This window comes from Typopeltis vanoorti, chromosome 23 (genome assembly GCF_054136105.1).
Source record: "Typopeltis vanoorti isolate ZY-2024b chromosome 23, IOZ_Tvanoo_1.0, whole genome shotgun sequence".
Classification (NCBI taxonomy): domain Eukaryota; kingdom Metazoa; phylum Arthropoda; class Arachnida; order Uropygi; family Thelyphonidae; genus Typopeltis; species Typopeltis vanoorti.
The window spans coordinates 32,261,497-32,286,011 of NC_143571.1; the positions used below are offsets into that span (position 1 = coordinate 32,261,497).

The following is a 24,515-nucleotide window of genomic DNA, read 5'->3' on the forward strand; positions in this document are numbered from 1 at the left end:
ACTGTCGGGATGTACACATGCTGCAAGCACTGCACACCACAAAATCTCATGGTATGCTGTGTAAAATGTAGTCCTTAATTATACTAAAATATTGTTTTTAAGTACAAATTCCCCAACTGCAAATTACCTACAGACTGGACTTGATGTTATGTAATTTAAAGTAAAAAAAAACTCGAAGAAAAATATGTTTTCATTATTTTTATTAGCTGCTACTGAATGCATCCGACTCTGACCTTGCCCTCTCAGTAAGAATAAACAACAAAAACTTCCAACTACAACACTATTGAAGGACACTTGTATTAATAATTCAAGTAAAAAAATTCAGCACAATTTGCAATAAAAAGCCACAATATATACTGATTAAAAACACTTTTTTAGCACAGCTCAAATCTACTGCTACGTTCACTTGTGACTCTAGCGCTAAAATGAGACCATTAGATTGGACCTGTCTTTAGGAGGCATTATAATGATACAGTCTGAATATGAGAGAAAGATGGAAACATTGATGCACAAAAGTTACACCTGACATATTTGGCAAGGTACAGAAATTTCTTTTTCTCCTTATCCACTTTCAAACCTTCTTCAGATCCAACTGTTTTCCCTTGATCTCAGGTCATCCCCTTCCTTTTTGTCTACACATGCATTCGTATCATCTCCTTTCTCATGCTGTGTTTCTCTATCCACCCCGAGCCTCCCTGTTTCCCTGTCTGTCTTGCACACCTGTTCTCTCATTCTCTATACCCATGCTGCTCACTTCTTCCTTCACAACCACCTCTTCAATCTCTCCTTTGTACTTTCCCTTTCTTCCACATCGCTTATCACTTGATCAGATTCATTGTCTACACTCACGTCTCTACCTACCAGCAGTAGTATCTCCAAGTTATTCACACTAAAACCACTCAAATGCAGTCCATCACTCCCATACAGTTCACTTTGTCCTTCAAAGTCATTCCCTTTCCCCCCACATTAACAAACTGCATTCCTTTCTGCTCACACATTTCTGCTAACATATCATTCATAATCCTTGCGGTCTGCCTCATCTCACTCTAGTAAATGTGTTGCCCACTGTCATACGTGGGCATCTCGTTTACTACCTTTGCTATCACACTGTTCTCTTTTATCTATCTAAACAACCTATGCTAGAAGTGTAAGAAACAAGGCAAATGAAATGGTTGCATTAATTGTGTTCACCCAAAAATTGTTGGAATAAGTGAGACATGGTTGGATTAGGATAACATCCTGACAGGAATAGAGATGGAAGGGTATGATGTATTTCATGAGGGTAAAAAGGGAGGGGAAGTGCTATTGATGATAGAGAAAGAGTTCTGTCCATACAAAATAAAGACATAAGAGGAGAAATAGTGCCAGTGGTTTTGAGGCAGTATGCTGTGAGATATAGGTGAATTGAATGAAATACTTAGTTGGATGTTGTTATAGACCTGGTAGTGACTATTAAATGTATAATCAAATTATCCATATGATTATTATGGGTGGTTTTAAGTATGACAATATAGACTGGGGTGATGAGGTAGCAACCGGAAGTAAAGAAAATGAGTTTCTTGAGTTTTTGAGGGACAACTACCTCAGACGGTATGTAACAGAGGACACGCAAGGATTGAGGGTCTTGGATTTGATCATCTCATCAGAGGATGTAATTATAAATGAGGAGTCAAATTACCGTCCAGTTGGTTAGAGTGGCAATGAAGTGATTACCTGGATTGTTGCCAACAGTGTGAGGACCTCTGTGAGAAAAGGGCACATGTGGAACTACAAGGATGGTGATTATGAAGAACTCAGAAGACAGCTTGCAAGTGTAGCATAGAATGAGGAATTATTTGGAACATAGATCAGTGCATCTTGGAGGATATTCAAGAAGCAATGTCTATATTCCAAGAGTCAGAAGGTTAAATAAGGTAGGTGGGAAATGGATGAATTAAGAGATTTTTCCCCCCTACACTGTGTGATACACGGTGTAGGGGGGAAGCATTATGGAGGCAGCATAAGAGAAGTGGTAATAACTAATTCCATGAACATTACAAAGAATCAGTCAAGGAGGGTGACTTCATTGGTAAGAGTAGCAAAAGTGAAGTATAAGTAGCAGTTAGCTAATGAAGCCAAAAAAGAATCCTAGGGAGTTCTTTTGATATGTAGCCAGCAAAAAAAAAAAAAAAAAAAAAACGAATGGTTATGAATGATGACATTGACTGTAGAAAATGGTATAAGGACAACTGTTGTTGTCCTTATACCATTGTGGAAGATGTAGTGCATATTTAATGAGCAGTTCATAAAGGTCTTTCATTCTTGTGAATGTGACATCATGGAGAGATTGAGAGCAGTTGTGATGGAGAAGAGAGACTGACTGTAAGTTTGCAAGAGATGTATGGTGAATTCAGAAAACTTGATGTTAATAAGGGTGTGGGACTTAATAATATATCACGATGTATTTTGAATGAATATACTAGGGAGTTGACATCTGCCTTGACACATTTTTTAATATGAGTTTTGCACTAGGCCAAGTTCCAAAGGAGTGGAAGTAGGGAAAGTTTGTGCCACTTCATGAGGGAGGTAATAGAACTCAGGCATCAAACTATAAGCCTATCTGTGTATCAGGTGTTGTAGTTAAGTTGTTGGAGAAGCTTGTGAGAACTAGGATCCAGAGGTGACTTCCCTTTATTAAGAATAATAAAGGGAAGTCATGTTTTAGTAATCTACTTATTACAATAAGGTGATGGCTTCCTTGGACAGAGGAGAGGGATACACAGTAGTATACTTAGATTTTGCAAAGGCTTTTCATAGATTATCATATGATAAATTGATAGTCAAACTAGAGAGTGTGTGATTGGATATTAGATTAGTGCATTGGATCCAAGACTGGCTATCTGATAGATATCGGCAAGTTATGTATGGGGGGAGGGATATCCCAGAAGAAGAAGTCACTAGGAAGGTTAACGATATTGCCAAAGAATTAGGATGGGGGATATTCAGTTGTTTGTAGATGATGCAAAGTTTGGACAAACTATAAGAGTATAGAAGATGTTGTGACCTTACAAGACTTGAATAAATTGAGTGAATGGGCATGGAATTGGCAATGTGAGTACAATGTTGCAAAATGTAAGGTTTTAAATTTTGGGAAACAAAGAAGGGATGTAGAATTTATGCTTGGTGGGGATATATTGTTGGGATCTGAAATTTAGGGAACACATTGCCAAAATTGTGAAGACAACACAAAGACTTCTGGGAATAACGCAGTGTACACTGACTTGTAGAAGTAGAGAGATTCTTGTTCCATTGTATAAGGCTTTGATTAGGCCACACATGGACTACTGTGCACATATTTGGTCATCTGATTTTCAAAAGGACGAAGAGATGTTGGAAAGGGTCCAGAGGCAACTGACTAAGGCAGTTTCTGACCTCTGGAATGTTGAATATGAGGAAAGGGTGAGAAAATGCAATTTATAGAGTCTAGTGGATAGGTAGAAGAGGGGTGATATGATAGAGAGCTGCAAGTTAATAAGGGGTTGTTATAGGATCAAAGTTGGAGAGGTTTTACAGCGAATGATGGGATATTACGGGAGAACCAGAGGACATCCCTGGAAGCTGTATAAGGATTAGGGACATCTTCTCACTGCCCTGCTCACAATTGTGTGAGCAGGGCAGTGAGAAGCAGGTTTTTTGAATGCAGAGTTGTGAATGATTGGATAGCCTTGCCTGAGAGCGTGGCGTCTGCAGAGAATTTGAGTGTGTTTAAGACACTCTATGATGAGCTGCATGTATGACAAAAGGACCTCCTTCTATGAATCTTTGACTCCATGGGATCTTGGGATAATAAGAATAATAAATCTCAACTAGCATTTGCGCAGAAGGCAAGTTTGTTACACTTTATTCATTCCAAGTCTATTGTGGATTGGCTATTGCTCTTTTTGCATTGTTGGCTAAATGGGATGATTTAGTTTGGTTTCAAGGTACTTTTAATATTCTGAGTTCTTTTCTTGAATACTAGTGAACACTTGGACTCTTATTAGAAACATAAGATTAGGATAATAGTGTGGCTTTTGAGTGGAATGGAGTATGAAGTTCTTCATTCCAGTAAAATTATTTAAACTGTTCAGTTGGAGCATGGAGTCAAGATCCAAAGAGCATAAACAGTAGTTAGTCTAAGCAAAGGAAGAATAGAAAGCACATGAAACTGATAGCGGCTGGGTGAATGGCATTCTACAGGAGACTTGGATGAGATTATGATCTGAATTACTAAGGGAAGAGTTGACATCCCCACTATATTTATGAGAACTTAAGAAGAGATCAAAGATGTGTAGGAGAGTGGAGAGATTATCATATGGTTTTGTGGAAGATTGACAATTTATGTAAGGTTGTTATTGAAACCTATATTTTTATGTCTCTTCTGATGGAGCAATAGAAGGAAAGCCATTCTGAGTTGTGAACATTTTTGTTATTCTTTATTAGGATTTTTTTGTTGTTTGTTTTTTAGGGGCTAGAAATTTTCTGTTTTTTTTATTTTTTTTTTATTATTATTCTGTAATGCTATTAGAAATTTTTATGTTGACTAATGTTGAAAGAAGTAAGAGTGGGGCTATGTAGTGAGGGTTAAAAAGCCACAGGTATGCTATCCACAAAGAACGCACTCAGCCTCTGATCTATTGTGTACCTTACTAGTTCCTTCTCCCCCATACCACTATGCTTGAAACTCCCTCCAGGCTTCACCTATGTAAGTCTATCCTGTGTACTAACTAGTGGCCAGCCTGTGTAATCATTCCACTGCTGTTTTCTCAATGGGAAATGTTCTCATCTGTACATTGTTTTTTTTGCCATACCTATGATGTTGAGTGACATCGTGGACACTGTATTGATGTAAGTACTATATATAGCAGTGTGCAGTTTAACTATATAAAATCTATCAAGATGACTGGACCAACTTTTCATATTTATGATCGTATGTTTTTAAATAAACAGAAAAGAAAAACATATGCTTTTCTTTTCTGTTTACTTATGTGTCAAATGCTAAATAAATAAATATAAACGCTTTAAGGCAAGTGGTCTTATTATTTTAAATCTACATTCCATGGATGAAATTGCAAATATATTTGAAGACATTGATAAAATTTCATAATCAGGTTGTTTTTCATTATTTATTTAAAATTTCTTACTTCCTTTAAAATGTGCATTTTTTTAAAGGAAAACTTGAAAAAATACTTGCAAGCTGAAATGGATTTCTACAATTCTCAAAACTTAGAGCTTAAGTAAGTCCTATTAAATATTTTCTATTCTGTTTCTTATATTTTAACATCTTAATTAAATATATGCCAAAATTATTATTACCCTATATTCATGTGTTTCAGGTTGAAAACTTATATGTATTCTTATCAGAATGAATTGAATAACTCTTACTGTGTTAATGGAAATTGTGAAAATTTTGTACTTATTAATTTGCAGGACTTTAGTTCCAAGGAATAATGAATGGATGTAGTCTGCAATGAAACTACACCCCACTGTCAATATTATCAATGATGTCAGTATTATCAATGATGATTGAGCATTATCAGTAATGACTCATGGGACAGCACTGTCTAAGACATGCAAGCAGTAGATTTCAGTCATGCACCAAGTCTTCGAGCTAAAAAAAAAAAAAAACCTTGTTGTTGCTCTACTTCCTTTGTGCACGTGTTTATATTTCTCAGTAAAGTACGTGTTTAAGTTTATGATTTTTGGTTAAATTTTAAAACAAGAAGTTTCCATTCTGATTAAAATGGAAAACATTGTTTTATCATAAATGACATCCATATATAGAATGTGCTAAAGAACTGACAGCTCCTTTGACCTGGCTTTGCAATGAAAGTCTGGTTATGGGAAAGGCACCCAGGGAATGGAAGGAAGGTAAGATAGTGCCATTGTATAAGAGCGTTAGCAGACTGGAGGTGTCTAATTATTGGCCAGTTTGTGTGTCATCAGTAGTTGTAAAGATCTTGGAGAAAATTATTTAGGGACCATATACAACATTGGGCAGATGAGGGTAATGTTATCTGTGAGAGTCAACATGGATTTGTGAAGGGGCGCTCTTGTTTTAGTAATATGCTAGCCTTTTATAATAAAGTTACAAGAGCAATAGATGATGGAAAGGCATATACTGCATTTTCTTGGATTTAGCAAAGGCATTTGACAGGGTGCCACATGATAAGCTGATATTTAAGTTGCATCACATGGGTTTGGATGTCAGGTTGGTCAACTGGATTCAGGATTAGCTGTCCGATAGGTATCAGAGAGTTGTGTATGGTGGAGCAGTTTCAAGGAGGCAGAGAGTTACAATTGGGGTCTCACAGGGCTTAGTACTGGGTACCTATATACTTAGTACCTATATTGTTTAACCTTTATATCAATGACATTTTCAGTGGATCGCAGGGGGATATTCAGTTGTTTGCAGATGATGTTAAGCTGGGAAGGGTTATAAGTAATAGTGCTGCTGTGGTAGTCCTGCAAGAGGATTTGAATAAGCTAGACAGATGGGTAAACGAATGGGGATGTCGGTTTAATGCAGCAAAATGTAAGGTCTTGAGGTTTGGGACACATCGATGGGATGCTCCATACTCTATGGGAGGAGTTATACTGGAGGAAGTAGGGGGAGACAAGAGATCTGGGGTTGATGATTGATAGAAACCTGAAGTTTAGGGGACATATGGCAAAGGTGGTTTAGGTAACACAGAGGATTGCTGCAATAATGAGAAGGACACTGACCTGCAGAGATAAAAGAGTTATCATTCCATATGTAAGAGCCTGATCAGACCACACTTAGACTATTATTCTCAGATTTGGTCCCCAGGATTTGAAGGGGATAAATTAACTGTGGAAAGGGTAGGTGGATAATAAAGACAGTTTCAGGACTGTACAATGTTAGTTATGAGGATCGGCTGAGGGAATGGGATCTGCAGAGTTTGGTGGTTAGAAGAAGAGGTGTTATGGTCAAGACTTTTAAACTGTTGAGAGGTGGTTACAGGGTTGACAAGGGAGTTCTTTCACTTTTTTGAACAGCAGGAAGGAGTAATGACAAGGGGCGATGCCTGGAAGTTACAAAAGGAAACTATGAAGGGTGGTTGAACCGTGGAATGCATTGCCTGATAGAGTGGTGAGAGCAAGAATGGTCAATGAGTTTAAGGAGTGGTATGATAGACTTTGTTTCCTAGGAGGGACCTCCCTCAATGAGTCTTGATAGCCTTGTGTTTCTTAGGAAGGACCTACCACGATGAGTCCATTGACTCTATGGAGGCCTGAATAATAATAATGTATTCTGCTCGCCAACCACTCTCCATGCAAAGAACCTGCTCCTCATGTTTTTGGCATTATTATACCTTAAACATATTTACACTTTCTGCATTCACAACACATCACAATGCCAATTTATTTCATTTACTTGCCATATATTCCTCACTACCTTATTCATTATCGTCATCCATATTCTAAGAGATAGTCGTTATCATTTCCTCGGGCCTCTTTATCTGAAACTCTTCTCTTTATTGTGTTATAGTTTCTTCATTAATTTGAAGTACACACTTCAATAACATATAACTTGAATAACATATATTTTGGTCATCCTCTTTTTCTTCTTTGACACACTATTTTTCCTCCTAAGATATTTAAGTCTCCACATGTGTCCCAGGAATTTCATCTTCCTTCCAATGATTGTCTTCTGCAGTACTAAGCTCTTTCATTTAAGCTAAGATTTCTTCATTGCTTTTCTTTCTTTCTTTCCAATTTACTATTAGTAATACTATTCTAAGTACATTCAAAATGCTTCAATTCTTTTCTAGCCTTTTTCTGTAACAGCCTGAATTTTACAATTGCACAAGAATATGTTCGACACAAATATTTTTATAAATATTTTCTTGTCTTTACATACCTTGTTTATAATAAATGATTATTTTTTTCTTTTATATTTCCCTTGCCATAGCATTCTTCATATTTATAACTTATATTTTTCATCTTTTTGAATAGTCCTCCAAATTATATTAACAGTTTTACCTGTTCTTTTTTCTGATCTCTATTTTATCATTATCATCATCATACCTCCGTGGAGGTATGATGATGATAATGACCCACCGTGGAAGGCCAGAATGCTTTTACTGTCTCCACATTTTCAGGTTTACCTTGGTTTGCTCATTTAATAGTGTTCCATTATATTCATTTTTGCTGCATTTATATTAAGTCAATATTCATGTTATATATCTTCCATCCTACAATCTAATCCGACCTGTTTTAAACCTGTTTCCAACCTTGCTCATTCGGTAATATAGCTATATCATCAGCAAAAGCAAATCATGCATATCTGCACTCTGCCTACATTTATTCCTTCGTTCCATCTTTTACTTAACTGTTTTCTCTGTATACAGATAGAAAAAGTAAAACAGATAATGCACACCCTTGTCTTACACTTGTAATTTTGCTCCTCATTTTCTTGTATTCATAAGTATTTTCTGATTGGCACATAATGATTTCAAATAGCCTCTTTCATTGTGCATTATTACGTATCTTTTCCTGGTCTATAAAAGCAGTGTATGAAGATTTTTATTTATTTATTTTGTATCCATCCAAATATGAGAAGTTGCAGAATTTATAGCACATCAGCCCCATGTGTTAGCAGTTTATCTGTTTCAGTTCTTCTGTCATTGTTCTTAAGACTAGTAGTGAGTCTCTAGTTCCCTTCTAATTCAAGAATCTGAACTGGTATTTATCTAAATTACTCAGCTTTTGATTGGATTCTGCATCACTATATTTAGCATAATCTTGAGGCATGATTGAGTAAGCTTAGTGTTTGATAATTTTTAGTCTACTGTAGTCCCTTTTTGAATATTGTCATCACTGGATGTTCATAGAAATCCTTTACTTCATTTTCTTCTAGATAAATTGATTTTATCACCTTAAATGATAATCCCTTTCTTGCAACTCTGTTTTTTTGTTTATTTTGAATGCCATTTAATTTCAGCCTTATATCATATATTATTCTTATAGGATTTTGTTTTTCCTCCTCAGCAAATGAAAAAAAAAATTGGTTGAGGGAACCAATGTGATATGATAGTCAGTCTGGTATTATATTATTATTATGTGATACCTCCGGGGAGTCCATAGACTCATCGAGGGAGGGCTCCTACTCTACAATGAGCTGCAACTACACCAATGCCATCTACCGCCATCCACCACCACCACCAGCACTAGTATTTTCACAAACATCCATGCCCACAGCAGGATTCGAATTGTGGATACATTAACCAAGTGGTTAATATATCCGCTTTCCAGCCAAAAGGCTGGAGAACGGATACACTAACCACTCGGCCAACCAGGCTGGCTGGTCATAGAAATCCTTTACTTCCTTTTCTTCTAGATGAATTGATTTTTATCACCTTAAATGATACTCTCTTTCTTGCAACTCAGTCAAGATGTGGTGATTTAAGTTTTCATTTTAGTATATATACTTTAACAAGTGCATTACAAAATATAAAACAATGTTTACAGAAGTATAACAATCCTCTCCTCTTTCATTTTTTCTGCCTAATTTGCACCACCAGTTTCTTCACATTTGCTGTTCTCCTTAAGAATTGCATTAAAATCACCCATTCGATTAAGTTATCTTTTACTGATGTTTCTATAATTGTTCATGCACTTCTTTTAAATCATGATCTTCAGAGTAATTTGTCATGTACACTAGAATTGTGAAAAGATTTGGATATTGATGATAATCATAACTGCGGTTCATCTCAGGTTTTCATTAATATTCTATCATTCAGATAAGTATTTTACTTATATTCTCCACTCTTATGTAGTAACAAACCTACACCATTTGGTCCTCTCTCTCTCTTTCTTCTCCACCTCTGCTCTGCTGTAGATGAATATATAGTCACAATTCCAGTAATCTCCACTTTTCTGGATTTCACTTACTCTTAGATTTTTTTACATATTTTTCCTTTCCTGTTTTTTGAATTATTATTACTGTTATCATACAGGCATGTCTATGGAGTCTGCATCAAGAGGGGGCTCTAAACATTTCATCATTTGCATGAGCGTTTGCCCAATATCTGTCATATGCTGATTTTCACAAATTGAGGAAATCTTGCAAGAATTCAGGGGAAAAGGAAAAAACATATGAAAGTTAGGTACATTATGATTATCACATACAAATGAGTAGTATATGCAAATGAGTCACATCATAAAAGCAATATTTTAGAGTGGTTTTCTCTTTCATGCCTGGAGTGAGAATAACACATTTTGTGATAACAAAATTTTTAGATATGGTTGCAAGATATCATTTAACTGATGAATTTGGGTGACGAGCCATCATAAGACTAGAAGCTGATGAAAGGCAGAGTCAGGCAGAGTTAGCCAGATGGTTGCATGTGTCATTTCGTAGTTCATAGAGTAACTAATTCCAACAGAATAGCATCTCAGAGATACAATGAGGGCTGTCCAACCTTAGGTAATCCAAGAGCCGCATTAAAAAAAGAAAGATTTATCTGAGGGCCACATCACAATGTAGCTAGTAATTTGGTGAGAAGCATGACATAACCTCAATAGCTGAAGAAACAAACAACACTGACTGCTCACTAATCACGCACTCACATTCCCCATGAGCACACCCGGAGTTTGCGCATTAGAACAAAACAGTGTAAGAACGCTTCATCATTTTACATCATTTTATTTGATGCTAAAACACCAAATAAAATAACCAACATCGATTAGTGATAGAATTAAAATATCTAATATGCATTCTGTTCAAATTGTTATTTTATTTTTTTGCTCGTGAAAATCAAAACCCACAGGCAGGCTTCACAAAATCGCACTGCAGGCTGCATGCAGCCCAGGAGACATGTTTTGGACAGCCCTGTCTTAGACTAAGGCTAAAACTGCTGTGGGTGACTGATATCTCGAATTATCTGCTAGCTGAAACACGAATACTATGTCAAATTAGCTATGATCTGACCTTGTGTTGGCTACAGGAGCATTGGTATCTTCTTTCACTGTATACAGAAAGCCTCACAAAGGTTGACTGTGTACTAGGAGAATGGTAATCTGTGTACTCCTATTCCCATGCCACAGGAGAAAACATTTGAAATGAACCAAGCCCCATGTCAACTGGACCACTGATCAATGAGGATCAGTATTGTTTGAGAGAAGTCCTAATTTGCTCAACAAAGTGATGATACCAAGTGTGCTCTGATCAGGAGAGAACTAGAGACATGCTATCATCCCTCTAATATCTGTAAAAAGGATGCTTATGATGTAGGTGGTTTGATTATTTGGGGAAACATCTCATTGTGTAGATATATTGACCTATATATGCCTCCTAGCAGAACCAGGAATGCTTCAACTTATAGAGGAGACAAGGTCCTGGTCCCCCATGTTTGTCCATATATCGGAGTGATAAGAGAGACATTTATCCTACAGGATAGTGATGCTCATCCTTATCAAACAAAGGTCCTGGACCAATATCTTCAAGAAGAGACTATTGTATGTATGTACTTGTCAGCCAGGTCTCTTGATATTAATCCTATTGAGCATGTCTGCAATGTGTTACTGCTCTTAATCTGCCCTCCCAAAAACCATGTGAAACTTAGTTTTACAGAAGCAATTATTGTTATCATTACCAACTGAGCTCCTAGAATGATGTTTCATTATAAAACATCATTATGAGCACTGTATTGGTATGACGAATGACCACATTCCTAATTTGAGGCACTTTGACAATCTCATTTTAACCTTTTTTTTAGCATTATCTTCATGTGTCCATTTCTTACTGAATAAACTATTTATTTACATTTTTTAGTATTTCTATAACATCTCTTATCATACTACTATTTCACTGAATTAAATAAAAATTCATCATACAGTTTTTGAGTTATCTTGATTTTTCTCTTTGTTCCTTAATTTATGAGAACCAGTGTAGTTTGTTTTTAACTCATTCTCTGAGAATGCACTCACAATGAACTCTGGCAACTTATTCCACTCATTCACCACTCTCCAAGCAAAAAATCTAGTACTCCTTAATTGCACCTTTATAGCCATGTATACTTGCTAAATTTCCAGGATTGATCCCTAGTTCTCCCCACACTAGTCATGTACTGAAAAACTTCCTCTATATCAATACATTTCAAATGTTTAATTAATTTGTATCTCTATTATTGTATCTTCCCTTTTCTGCTTTTTAAGTAATTTCTGTAACCCACAAATCTTCAACTTATCTTCATAAGGAGCACTCCATATACTCCTCCCCCCATCACCAAAATACCCAGGTGACCAGAGCTGTATACAGTAGTCTGGATGGACCCTATCAAGGCTTTATAAAGAAGTATAATTACCTCCTAATTTCTTCTTGTCAGGATATTCTTCAATAACCAGAAAATCCTGTGAACCCATTTTAGCCACTTTTGCATTATGCTCTCGGAACTCTTCGATTCCTTATCTATTACTGCCACCAAACTCGAGCTTCATTTATTTCCTGAAGTACAGTTCCATCAGTGGAGTATACAGCTGAAAAGCTTTTCAGCTGTATACTCCTAGAACATAACCTTATCTTTGCTACATTAAACTGATAACTATTCTCCAAGCTATTTAAATTAATAATAATAATAAGGTGTATTATATTAGCTACTAAGATGGTGCTTTTTAGATTTGTTTGTTATTGTTTATTTGCCATTCTTTAATCCTGTACTGAAGATGCCTATGACACTTCAGTGAAAATTTTACATTAAATAAGTTTTCTACATATTTTCCTGCATTTTTATATTTCTTTTGATTATGCTAACTCACTATATTCTATTATTGAAACAATAAGAAAATACTATATCCTTACATTATCTCCTTATGAACTATATCATCCTCTATCAACCATATCTCACTAATGCCAGAACTCTTGGCCCAGGACTAATCAGTGTCAAAAAACTCTGTCCTCTTATTCTGAATGCTCTGCTTTCAGAATAAACTGCAGTACCCCTAGTTCCCACACCCTGCCTCATTGAACTGTTGTTGATTATCCAATTCAGAATCTGAGGAGATTATTTCTGCATCATTTGCGCCTCTAGGATGCCTGCACCCATACTCACCTGCTTCTTCTTCAAAAATACTCTGGTTTTCCTGACTCTGTACTTCCATGATCTCCCTGAACAATATACTTTCTCGAGTCTTCTAACATTGAATACATTTAAATGCAAATCATCCACTGTGTATGTCTCTTTGTTTATTGAACTAACTTCATATATTCACAAACTCTGCATCATAGGTCCTGAACAATGTATTCATTGACTCATTTGTCATCATGGACCTTCTTTTCAGCTTACTTCTGTCATATCTTGACAGGTGATTCACCATGTTTACTCTATCAATCTTTACATTCGCTTGTAGCAGCTCTTTGATGTTTTCTCAAATACCACACATCATCTGCCAAATAATTTATGCCTGCTGAAATTCTTAATCTTTACCCAAAGACACAATTTTTGTCATGTTCTCTACAGGCATTCCTCTTATCATGGAATCCCACACAAAACTTTCAACTTCACACTCTGCTTTCTATTTTTTTTTTTTTTTGCATTGCTCTCTTCTCTCACTTCTTTGAAATACCACTTGCCTTTGGTTTCTCCAACCATTTTTTCCTTGTTTTTGTCCTGTGAAAGATTTCATCTTATTATTATCGTTTAGTCATTTTCTTTATTTTCCACTGTTTCATTCATGCTATCAACCATATTTCATACACCCTTGCTCACTGCCAGCACTTGTTTACAGCTTTGACCTCACTAACATTCTCTTACCTTTTGTCATTCATTTCTCTGCTGTCATACTACTTACCTTCCTCACAATCTCTCACTCACTTTCAAAACACCTTCTACACACACACACACACACACTAGTCTCACTTTTTAACAAACCTTTCATCCTCCTTAACAAATGATCTCACATGCACTGCTCAAAAAAAAAAAAATTCCATGTGTTAAATTCTCTGAAATAGTATATAATATAATAAAATTAACTTTTATAAACAAATGAGCAAACCTTCATAAAAAAATTTCCCACTAAAAATGAAATAAATGTTATTAATTATTTTCAGAAACAACTTATATCTCCAAATATCACTACCACTACTACTGTAATCACAGTAAAATATTCAGATCATGTTCATTAATCATAACAACATAACTTTTAATATGCACAAACCTTACATTACCAATATACACAGTGGTTTCAGTGGAACCACTGTGTATATTGTTTTTTTTTTTTTACTTGAATGATTTAATTTGTATATACCAATTGAAGAGAGTGACCATATGGTTTTGACTTGGAAAACGAATAGACATGCAGGAGTATCAAAGAGATGGGAACATATGTGGAATTATAAGGCAGGTGATTATAATAGTCTAAGACATCAACTTGGGGAAGTTTCACAGAGGGAGGAATTGGAAGGCCAGGATATCATTAGTGTGTGGGAAATTATGAAAGAATATTTGTTAGCAGCAATGATAAGTTGTATACCACGAGTGAACAAGAGGACACAATTTGGAGTAACAAACAATGTTAACAAACAATATTAAACAGGAATTGCATGCGAAAAAGAGGCTATGGAAGAGATATAAGGAGACAGGTGAAGAGATGATGCATGAAGAATATAAGACACAGGCCAGAAGAGTGACTAGTATGGTAAGTAAGACGAAAGTGGAATATGAGAGGAGATTGGCCTTAAGATCCAAAGAAAATCCTAGGGAATTTTTTAGATATGTGGCCAGCAGGAGGAGAAATGCCTGTGGAAGAATGATATTGTGGGATAAAAATGGGAATAGAGTGACTGATGCAGAGAAAATAGTGGAACTGTTCAATGAACACTTTATTGGAGTATTTCATCCTGGAGGAGTCAGTTTTAATGCTAGAGGGATAGGGCAGGTCCAAGGTTTAGAGGTACAGGAGGAGAGTGTGTTTCAAATACTGAGTACTTTGGATGTCAGTAAAGCTGTGGGACTGGATGGTATTTCACCACGAGTTTTGAGAAAATGTGCTAGGGAACTGACAGTCCCTTTGACCTGGCTTTTCAATGAAAGTCTGGCTTCAGCAAAGGTGTCCAGGGAATCGAAGGAAGGTAAGATAGTGCCATTGCATAAGGGCGGTAGCAGACTGGAAGTGTCTAATTATAGGCAGATTTGTGTGTCATCAGTAGTTAGTAAGATCTTGGAGAAAGTAGTGTGGGACCATATACAGCATTGGGCAGATGAGTGTAATGTTATCTGTGAGAGTCAACATGGATTTGTGAAGGGCGCTTTTGTTTTAGCAATATGCTAGACTTTTATGATAAAGTTACGAGAGCATTAGATGAGGAAAAGGCATATACTGCCATTTTCCTAGACTTGGCAAAGGCATTTGACAGGGTGCCACATGATAAGCTGATATTTAAGTTGCAGCACATAGGTCTGGATATCATATTGGTCAACTGGCTTCAGGATTGGCTGTCCAATAGGTATCAGAGAGTTGTGTATGGTGGGGCAGTTTCAAGGAAGCAGAGGGTTATAAGTGGGGGTCCCACAGGGCTCAGTACTGGGACCTATATTATTTAACCTTTATATCAATGACATTGCCAGTGGATTGCAAGGGGATATACAGTTATTTGCGGATGATGCGAATCTGGGAAGGATTATTAGTAATAGTGCAGATGTGGCAGCCCTGCAAGAGGATTGGAATAAGCTAGATAGATCAGCAAATGAATGGGGGTATCAGTTTAATGCAGCAAAATGTAAGGTCTTGAGGTTTGGAAAACATCGATAGACACTGCATACTCTATGGGAGGAGTTATACTGGAGGAAGTAGGGGAGACAAGAAATCTGGGGGGGGGGGGATTGATAGAAACCTAAAATTTAGGTGACATATTGCAAAGGTGGTGAAGGTAACACAGAGGATTGTTGTAATAATATGAAGGACGCTGACCTGCAGAGATAAAAGAGTTATCATTCCATTGTATAAGACCCTGATCAGACCACACTTGGACTATTGTTCTCATATTTGGTCCCCAGGATTTGAAGAAGGGGATAAATTAACTGTGGAAAGGGTACAAAGGCAAATAACAAAGATGGTTTCAGGACTGTACAATGATAGTTATGACGATCGGCTGAGGGAATGTGGACTGCAAAGTTTGGTGGATAGAAAGAGGAGAGGTGATAAGATTGAGACTTTTAAACTGTTGAGAGGTAGTTACAGGGTTGACACTGTGGTGTTCTTTTGCTTGATTGAACAGCGGGAAGGAGTGATGACAAGAGGCCATCCCTGGAAATTACGAAAGGAAACTGTGAGCAAGAGGGTGAGGAGTGATTTCTTTGCATGGAGGATGGTTGAACATGGAGAGCGAGAATGGTCAATGAGTTTAAGGAGTGGTATGGTAGACTGTGTTTCTTGGGGGGGGGGGACCTTCCCGCGATGAGTCTTCCTAGACTGTGTTTCTTAGGAAGGACCTCCCACAATGAGTCTTTTGACTCCATGGAGGCCTGAATAATAATAATAATATGGCTCACTTGCTGATTTTTCTGCTCATTTGAATTCCAGTTAAGTGATTTATTTTTTAAGTTGAATTCTCATTTTCACAATGGAAAATTATTCTTATTTCTAATCATTTAATAATACAGATATTTAATGTTCAGTTTTATATTTATTTTTATTTTTTCCTACTAGAAATTTTTCTTTTCCATCAGATGAAAACTACAACTTAAAACAGTGTTTAGCATTTCCTAATATGTCAGAAAGGGAAAGAAAAGACACTTTGGTAAGTTTCCTTTTTGATTGCTTAATCATATTTCTTCTTTCTATTTTTAAAGAAAATATACTATAAAATATTTTAAAAAATGAACGATAATAAGGTATTTCATTGGTACTGCTCTAAGTTTAGCTGCCTGCACTGTAGAAATTCACTCTGGAAGAAGAAAAAAACAACTACCTTCCTTTCTCAGACACACTAGTCACCTGCCAGCCTGATGGAAACTTGGTTTTCTCAGTCTATAGAAAACCCACCCATAACCAACAATCCCACCACCCCTCCTCACAACAATATGGAATCACTGAGACACTACACAACAGGGCTAAACTTATCTGTTCAGGTTACAATGCCCTAACCACAGAACTAAACCACATTCTCAACACTATCTCAGCCAATGGCTACCCCCCCCCCAAAAAAATCCTGAAACCAGTAAACCACAACTCGCCCCCCCACCACAACTAGGATTACTCTAAATCCATCACCATACCCTATATCCAAGGCACCTCAGAAAAAATTATAAAAATCCTAAAAAAACATGACTTAACTTCTTGTTACAGACCATATAAAAAATTGGCATCCCTTATCCACTCTACTAAAGACCAACCTCCCCCCCCAGACCTACCTGGTGCATACCAGGTCCCTTGCAGCTGTAAGCTGTCCTACTTTGGTCAAACAGGCAGGACAGCCAATATCAGAATCTCAGAACACAAGAACTACATCGGGTTTCACCAATACAGCCACTCTGGTCTTGCTGACCACGTGCTGGATACCTGCCATAGAATACGGTGGAAGAAAGCCACGATAATACACCATAGTAAATACAAATATGAAAGGCTTTTCATGGAATCAGCTTCAGCCCTAAGAAACAATCCAAACCTCAACAAATTTGGCTTCGTGAGACTGCCTCAAATTTGGGAAACCTACATAAGAAGACCTTCGGCCCAATCGCCCAAGAATACCAACATTGCCTGCTAGGGGACACCATTAGGACCTTAGGAGAAATAATAGCTTCCTGCTTCTTCCTCACTTACTGTTTGTTGTGCCTGCGTGCACGTGTCTTGTTCTTAAGTTTCTTGAAAATGGCAACGTGACGTTGCCGAAATATTGAAGTATATTAAAATTTATTTTAATGTATATCGTAGTAGACGTTGTAATTTCCTTAAATCATTTAGTAAAAAATGCATAACCAACGTCTAAGCCTTTCCATGAGAATTACGATTATCCACGGAGTTGAAATTCAAGCACTGTTTCTCTTCACAAAAGGCTCTTCGTATTTATAACTGTACCAGCCAAGCCTTACTCAGAGAACAAATTGCCACGACTTGCCGTTTCCTGAATGATGCTAACTTAGCTATACAGGCACTCAAAGATGACCTTTCAAGCACCTTAAGCCATGAAATTTGGTCTATTTTATGTGACATCTCATGCACTGCAGCAGAGAAAGAATTTAAAAAAGTACAAGATTGACACATCAAAAAATTTGAAAATTTGAAAAAGAACTCGATCTCGAAACCACAACTTCCTACCGAAACAGCAGTCAACCTTTCGTCAATTAATGTAAAACCTGAAGCACTCGACGCCCTCGCACGTGGCCACAACTTCGCCATTGCGCCCAGAAGAATACCTGCTGAAGATATTATGATAAGAATTGAACGCAGGATACGACACATTCCAAACCATGTCGCCAACGATATTAGACTGGATGTGGCTTGTGTTCTGACCAAAGCTAAACCACCAAAAGCCAACATGCCCAGTAAGGAAATTAAATCTCTACTGGAATTAAAGAAAAACAAGAAAATAATAATCACCAAAGCTGATAAAGGGAACGCAACAGTATTGCTTAACCAAAAGGATTACACAGGTAACCTGAAAGCTCTATTGTTAGATTGGGCTAATTACCTTCCTATCGAGTACAATCCCACCAACTCACAAATTAAAAAACTAAACAGGCTCCTTAAGAAGCTCTTCCTGGCCTGTGGAAATCACTAACAAATTAAAATCATTTAACTCCATACCTCCTCCCCTCGGTATTTATGGACTCCCAAAAATACATAAGGAAAATGTGCCATTACGTCCCATAGTGGATGGCATTGATTCCCCTCACATACAAACTAGCTAAACATTTGGCCAAAGCGCTCTCAAACTATACTGGCAACACACCTTCACACAAAAAACTCAGCCCACTCCAAAGCCAGCATAGAAAACCTTACGCTTAAACACACTGACATAATAGTCAGTTTTGGTGTCTCCTCCTTATTTACAAATGTCCCACTCAAAGAATCCTTAGAGCTAATCCAAGCTAAATTTCCTCCCGATATTACAGCCCTATTTCAGTTCATAATGAATTCAGGCTATTTTGTTTGGCAAGGAAAATTCTACAAACAAATAGAGGGGATGGCCATGGGTTCTCCACTCTCCCCACCCTTGGCCAACTTTTATATAGAGACTTTTGAAGAAAAAGCCTTAAACTGCCCCACAAAAACCAACCATTTTGCTTCGCTATGTTGATGATGTGTTCACTATTTGGCCACATGGCTTTGATGCACTCCTCTCCTTCCTAACACACTTAAACAACCAACACCCCAGAATCAATAATAAATTTAGTTTAATCCTTTATCCCAGTGAGAGCAAACAAAGTCCTGAAAATATCTTCAGGACTGGATATAGTGTTGTACTATCTTACCTGGGTAAGTAGTGCAACACCAAGGCAACTCGTAGCAAAGGTGGAGCAAGCTACCAACACTCCTATCCCAGTATCTCCCTTGCTCCACCTTTGCTACGAGTTGCCTTGGTGTTGCACTACTTACCCAGGTAAGATAGTACAACACTATATTCAGTCCTGAAGATATTTTCAGGCACAAACTTTGTTTGCTCTCACTGGGATAAAGGATTAAACTAAATTTATTATAGTCTAACCTAGTAAAAAATAAACTTTCAACATCTTTCTCTAAATCCAGAGTAATTTAAAAAAAGGTGGCAAACCTTTTGGAAACTCCTATAGGTAAAGATGACCTTGCTACTGCTTCTGCCTGGTATCTCCAACTATGGGCCTGGCTCCCACTAATGAGACCTCGATAAGGGTCGGAACTGGTGGGGGCTTGCCTTGAGAGGCTCTGCTTGGGGATATGTTTTTGCCTGTCTCTGAGTAGGGCCACCGCTGAGATAATGGCTCTGGCTGGTGGTGGGGTGAGCCTGCCACTGGGTAGAGCCAATGCCGAGAAGTTCTTCTCGGTGATGGGTGAGCCTATCACTGAGTGGAACAATGCTGAGTTGGACGGTCTTTTGGTCACTATGGAGTGATCTAGGGATCGTCCTAATTTTTAGAGAGGTCTTTACTTAAATACACCTCAATAAAGATCAAAACTAGTCTGGGTAGTGGCCAATCCCTTAATGCATAACAGTAAACATATTCACAAGGAGATGTGTTTTGCATTATGATAGATACTGGGATAGGATCTTTGGTAGCTTGCTCCACCTTTGCTACAAGTTGCCTTGGTGTTGCACTACTTACCCAGGTAAGGTAGTACAACACTATATTCAGTCCTGAAGATATTTTCAGGCGCAAACTTTGTTTGCTCTCACTGGGATAAAGGATTAAACTAAATTTATTATAGTCTAACCTAGTGAAAAATAAACTTTCAAACCCAGAATCAAATTCACCCTGGAAGAAGAAAAAAAAACTGCCTTCCTTTCTTAGACACACTAGTCACCCGCCAGCCTGATGGAACCTTGGTTTTCTCAGTCTATAGAAAACCCACCCATACAGGCACATTCACCAACAATCCCACCATCCCTCCTTGCAACAATATGGAGTCATTAAGACACTACACAACAGGGCTAAACTTATCTGTTCAGATGATAATGCCCTAACCACAGAACTAAACCACATTCTCAACACTTTCTCAGCCAATGGCTACTCCCCCAAAAAATCTTGAAACCCGTAAACCACAACCCTCCTCCCCCACTCACAACAAGCATTACTCAAAATCCATCACCATACCCTATATCCGAGGCACCTCGGAAAAAATTACAAAAATCCTAAAAAAACATGAATTAACTTCTTGTTACAGACCATATAAAAAATTGGCATCCCTTATCCGCTCTACTAAAGACCAACCTCCCCCCCCCCCTAGACCTACCTGGTGTATACCAGGTAGGTCTAGGGGGGGGGGAGGTTGGTCCTTGCAGCTGTAAGCTGTCCTACTTTGGCCAAACAGGCAGGACAGCCAATATCATAATCTCAGAACACAAGAACTACATCGGGTTTCACCAATACAGCCACTCTGGTCTTGCTGACCACGCGCTGGATACCTGCCATAGAATACGGTGGAAGAAAGCCACGATAATACACTGTAGTAAATACAAATATGAAAGGCTTTTCATGGAATCAGCTCCAGCCCTAAGAAACAATCCAAACTTCAACAAATTTGGCTGCATGAGACTGCCTCAAATTTGGGAAACCTACATAAGAAGACCTTCAGCCCAATCGCCCAAGAATACCAACATTGCCCGCTAGGGAGCACCATTGGGACTTTAGGAGAAATAATAGCTTCTGCTTCTTCCTCACTAAATGTTTGTTGTGCCTGCGTGCACGTGTCTTGTTCTTAAGTTTCTTGAAAATGGCAACGTGACATTACCGAAATATTGAAGTATATTAAAATTTATTTTAATGTATATCCTAGTTGACATTGTAATTTCTTTAAATCATTTAGTAAAAAATGCATAAACAACGTCTAAACCTTTCTATGAAAATTTCCTTGATATTATTTTTAAGTGGCTTTATACTTTCCCACCTAGTAACAGAAAGTGGTTTTAAATTTAAAACATGAATATTTTTTTTAGTATAGCTCAACACTTCACAGATATTGAAAAATAATTGTATAATTCCTGTATTACCCCTAAACAATTTAGTTTCACAGGATATCTTAGCTGCATCATTAACTACCAAATTTAATGAATGAGCAGCACACGGAATAAAAAAAGCCCTTGAATTTATTTCAAGAATTATTTTTCTGCAGTCCATTATGTTTGCCTCACATATTTGAACCATTATCATAAGCTTCGCTTATGATAATGGTTCTATATGCAAGTTCAAATATGAATACGTAAATCCAAAATGTTAATATTCAATAATTTTTTTATAAATTCAGATAGTCCTTTGCCGAGTGGTATCTTCCACAGATTGAAAACCCAGAAAAAGTTCATGAATTTCTGGTATTTGTAACTTTATTTTGATTAACAAATCTTATAACAATAGATAATTGTTCTGTATGGCTTATATCTGGAGTAGTGTCAAGAATTAATGAATAATATTTTGCTTCTTTAACCATTTCTAAATTTTTTTGTTTTATAGCTTCAGAAATTATATGGATGATTTCATTTTGTATTTTATCACCTAAATAATGAGCAATGTTCCTTTTTTGTGATGTTTGGATGCAATGCAAGTGTTCTGCCGTTATCAAATCAAATTTAGTGACAGTTTCTACTAACTTTAAAAAATTGCCGTTATCATTTCAAAAGGTTTTTGTGAAGAACCTCTAAAAGCTATACACTGTCTTGATAAATATCATAGTATGTAGATTAACTGTTCTATAACAGATTGCCAATATTTTTTCTCAGTTTCGTATAATCTTTGTTGTGTGCAATCAATAATGCATTTCTTAATCAATGACATTTTAAGTTAGCTGTATTTTGAAGTTTTTAATGTGTGCAGAACTTGTCTCGTGTATTTTTAGTATATGACTCAAATGTTGCCAATTGTTACAATCGTATGCATTAGTAAGTTAGGAATTTTGACTACCAAATATTTTGCAATAATAACAGGAAACCGACTTTCGCGATTCTGCATAAACTAAATAACGTTGTAAAAGTTTTTCCTCCATTTGCTAAGGATTGATAATAGTATGAAGTGGAAAAACTTGCAGCCAGATTCATCTTTGGGACATTCTTTATTAACTACTTGACACAGGCAATGCTCAACTAAACAATCTCTAACTTTGGTAGTTATATAATTTGGCCAAGTACCTGGATCATTAACATTAAAATTTAAAGCGAAATTTGAAGTTTCGTGTTTTGCTGAATCGGAATCCAATATTTCTTCTTCTGCAACTTCTGTAGATAGTCCAGTCAGGCCAGTTTCATTTTCACATGTAACATTTGTTTCTTCATAGTTATCTTGTGTCCTCTCTTTTTCTGTAGTAGAGTTACATGGAGTATTTGCTTCGTCAGAACTTTCTGCTCTTCTTTTTTTATGTGGTCATGAAGTTAAAACTTTATTCAGCAATCTGGCCAATTATGTTCCAGTTGTTCTCATTGCAATTGTCTTTTCTTGTTTTGTGCACCAGATAACTTCTTTGGCTTTTTTTCTGACATCTAGGGATTAACATACTTGGTTAGAACTTTAAAATAAGAAGAGCAGTAAAAGTTGTCTGCTGAAATAAATAATAATTTCTGAAATTTCCCCTTAAACTTATTTTTTCAGCTTAATTCACCTTACACATAAAGTGAATTGCCCAAAACTGACTATTTTTTTATTACAGAATTTGATTTTTCAGATGTTTTGAATAATAAATATGCTTCAATTTTAGGTAATATTTTGAAAATTAATGTGTAGGGATATTAGCCACTGATTAATTTCTCAGTGATATTTATTTAATATTTTTTACATTCTGGTAATTGTTTAATAATTAAGAAATTTCTAGAATATTAAAATTATTTATTAAAGAAATTAGTAAAAGGACCCCAATGTGTCTTCCAACCAGAACAAGAAGAAATATATAAATAAATCTCTTATTGAAAATTATTTATTTTCTAGACATCTACCCAACATAACATAAAAATCTTTTGTTTTCAAAATAAGATAATTAACTAAAATGAAATAATTTAACTGATTTTCAAACTAGCAAAAATATAATAGACGTACTTACTTTACGTGAATAATAATCCCAATTCAAGACCTACAAGTTGGTAAGGGGTTGCTATAGGATCAATGGTGGAGAAGTTCTACAGCGAATAGTGGGAGATCAGGGGAGAACCAGAGGTCATCCCTGGAAACTGTATAAAGAGGGTGTGAGTAGGGGAGTGAGAGGCAGGTTTTTTTCGTGCAGAGTTGTGAATGATTGGAATGCCTTGCCTGAGAGTGTGGTGTCTGCAAGGAGTTTGAGTGTGTTTAAGACACGGTATGATGAAATGTGTGTGTGATAAAAGGACCTCCTAGATGAGTCTTTGACTCCATGAGGTCTTGTTTAATAATAATAATAATAATAATAATAATAATCCCAATTCACAAAAAATTTACTAAACAACAATAAATATATTTTATAAAACAAAAGGCAACTGCACAGTAACACTGTAATGCACAAAATGAAATGATGCAAAATATATCAAAAAAGTAATCAAGAAAGGGCCAGTTGCAGTATGTGTAAACAAACCTAGATCATCTACAGCAGCTTCCCAAACTGTGGGCTGCAGCCCCCTTGGGGATCATAGGTTTTGTTGAGGGGGGGGGGGAATAAATAATGAAATAATGAAAACAAATTGAAAATGTTTTAAGACTAAGATTTTTTTATCTTAAAAGAAATGTATATTTAATTTTTATTACTTGCTTACATCGATGGCAATACGAGAGAAGCGAACACCTCAGCAAATTGCATTGATCACATATTCATAAGAAACAGAATGGCCTGTGAGGTATCCACTGCAGTTTACATTAGCAGTATAACAGATCACCATTCGATACTTTTGA

The 24,515-nt window shown here is 36.7% G+C and overlaps 1 protein-coding gene across 1 annotated transcript in view; it reads left to right on the top strand.

Moving 5' to 3' along the window:
* The window catches only part of LOC150093743 (dynamin-1-like), a 293,501-nt gene that overhangs the window by 228,037 nt on the left and 40,949 nt on the right, over nucleotides 1-24,515 (top strand). The window contains exons 13-14 of the mRNA XM_090413039.1: nucleotides 5,191-5,255; nucleotides 16,690-16,780. Of these exons, the coding sequence (XP_090269165.1) occupies nucleotides 5,191-5,255; nucleotides 16,690-16,780 (156 nt within the window). The remainder of the gene's footprint in view (nucleotides 1-5,190; nucleotides 5,256-16,689; nucleotides 16,781-24,515) is intronic.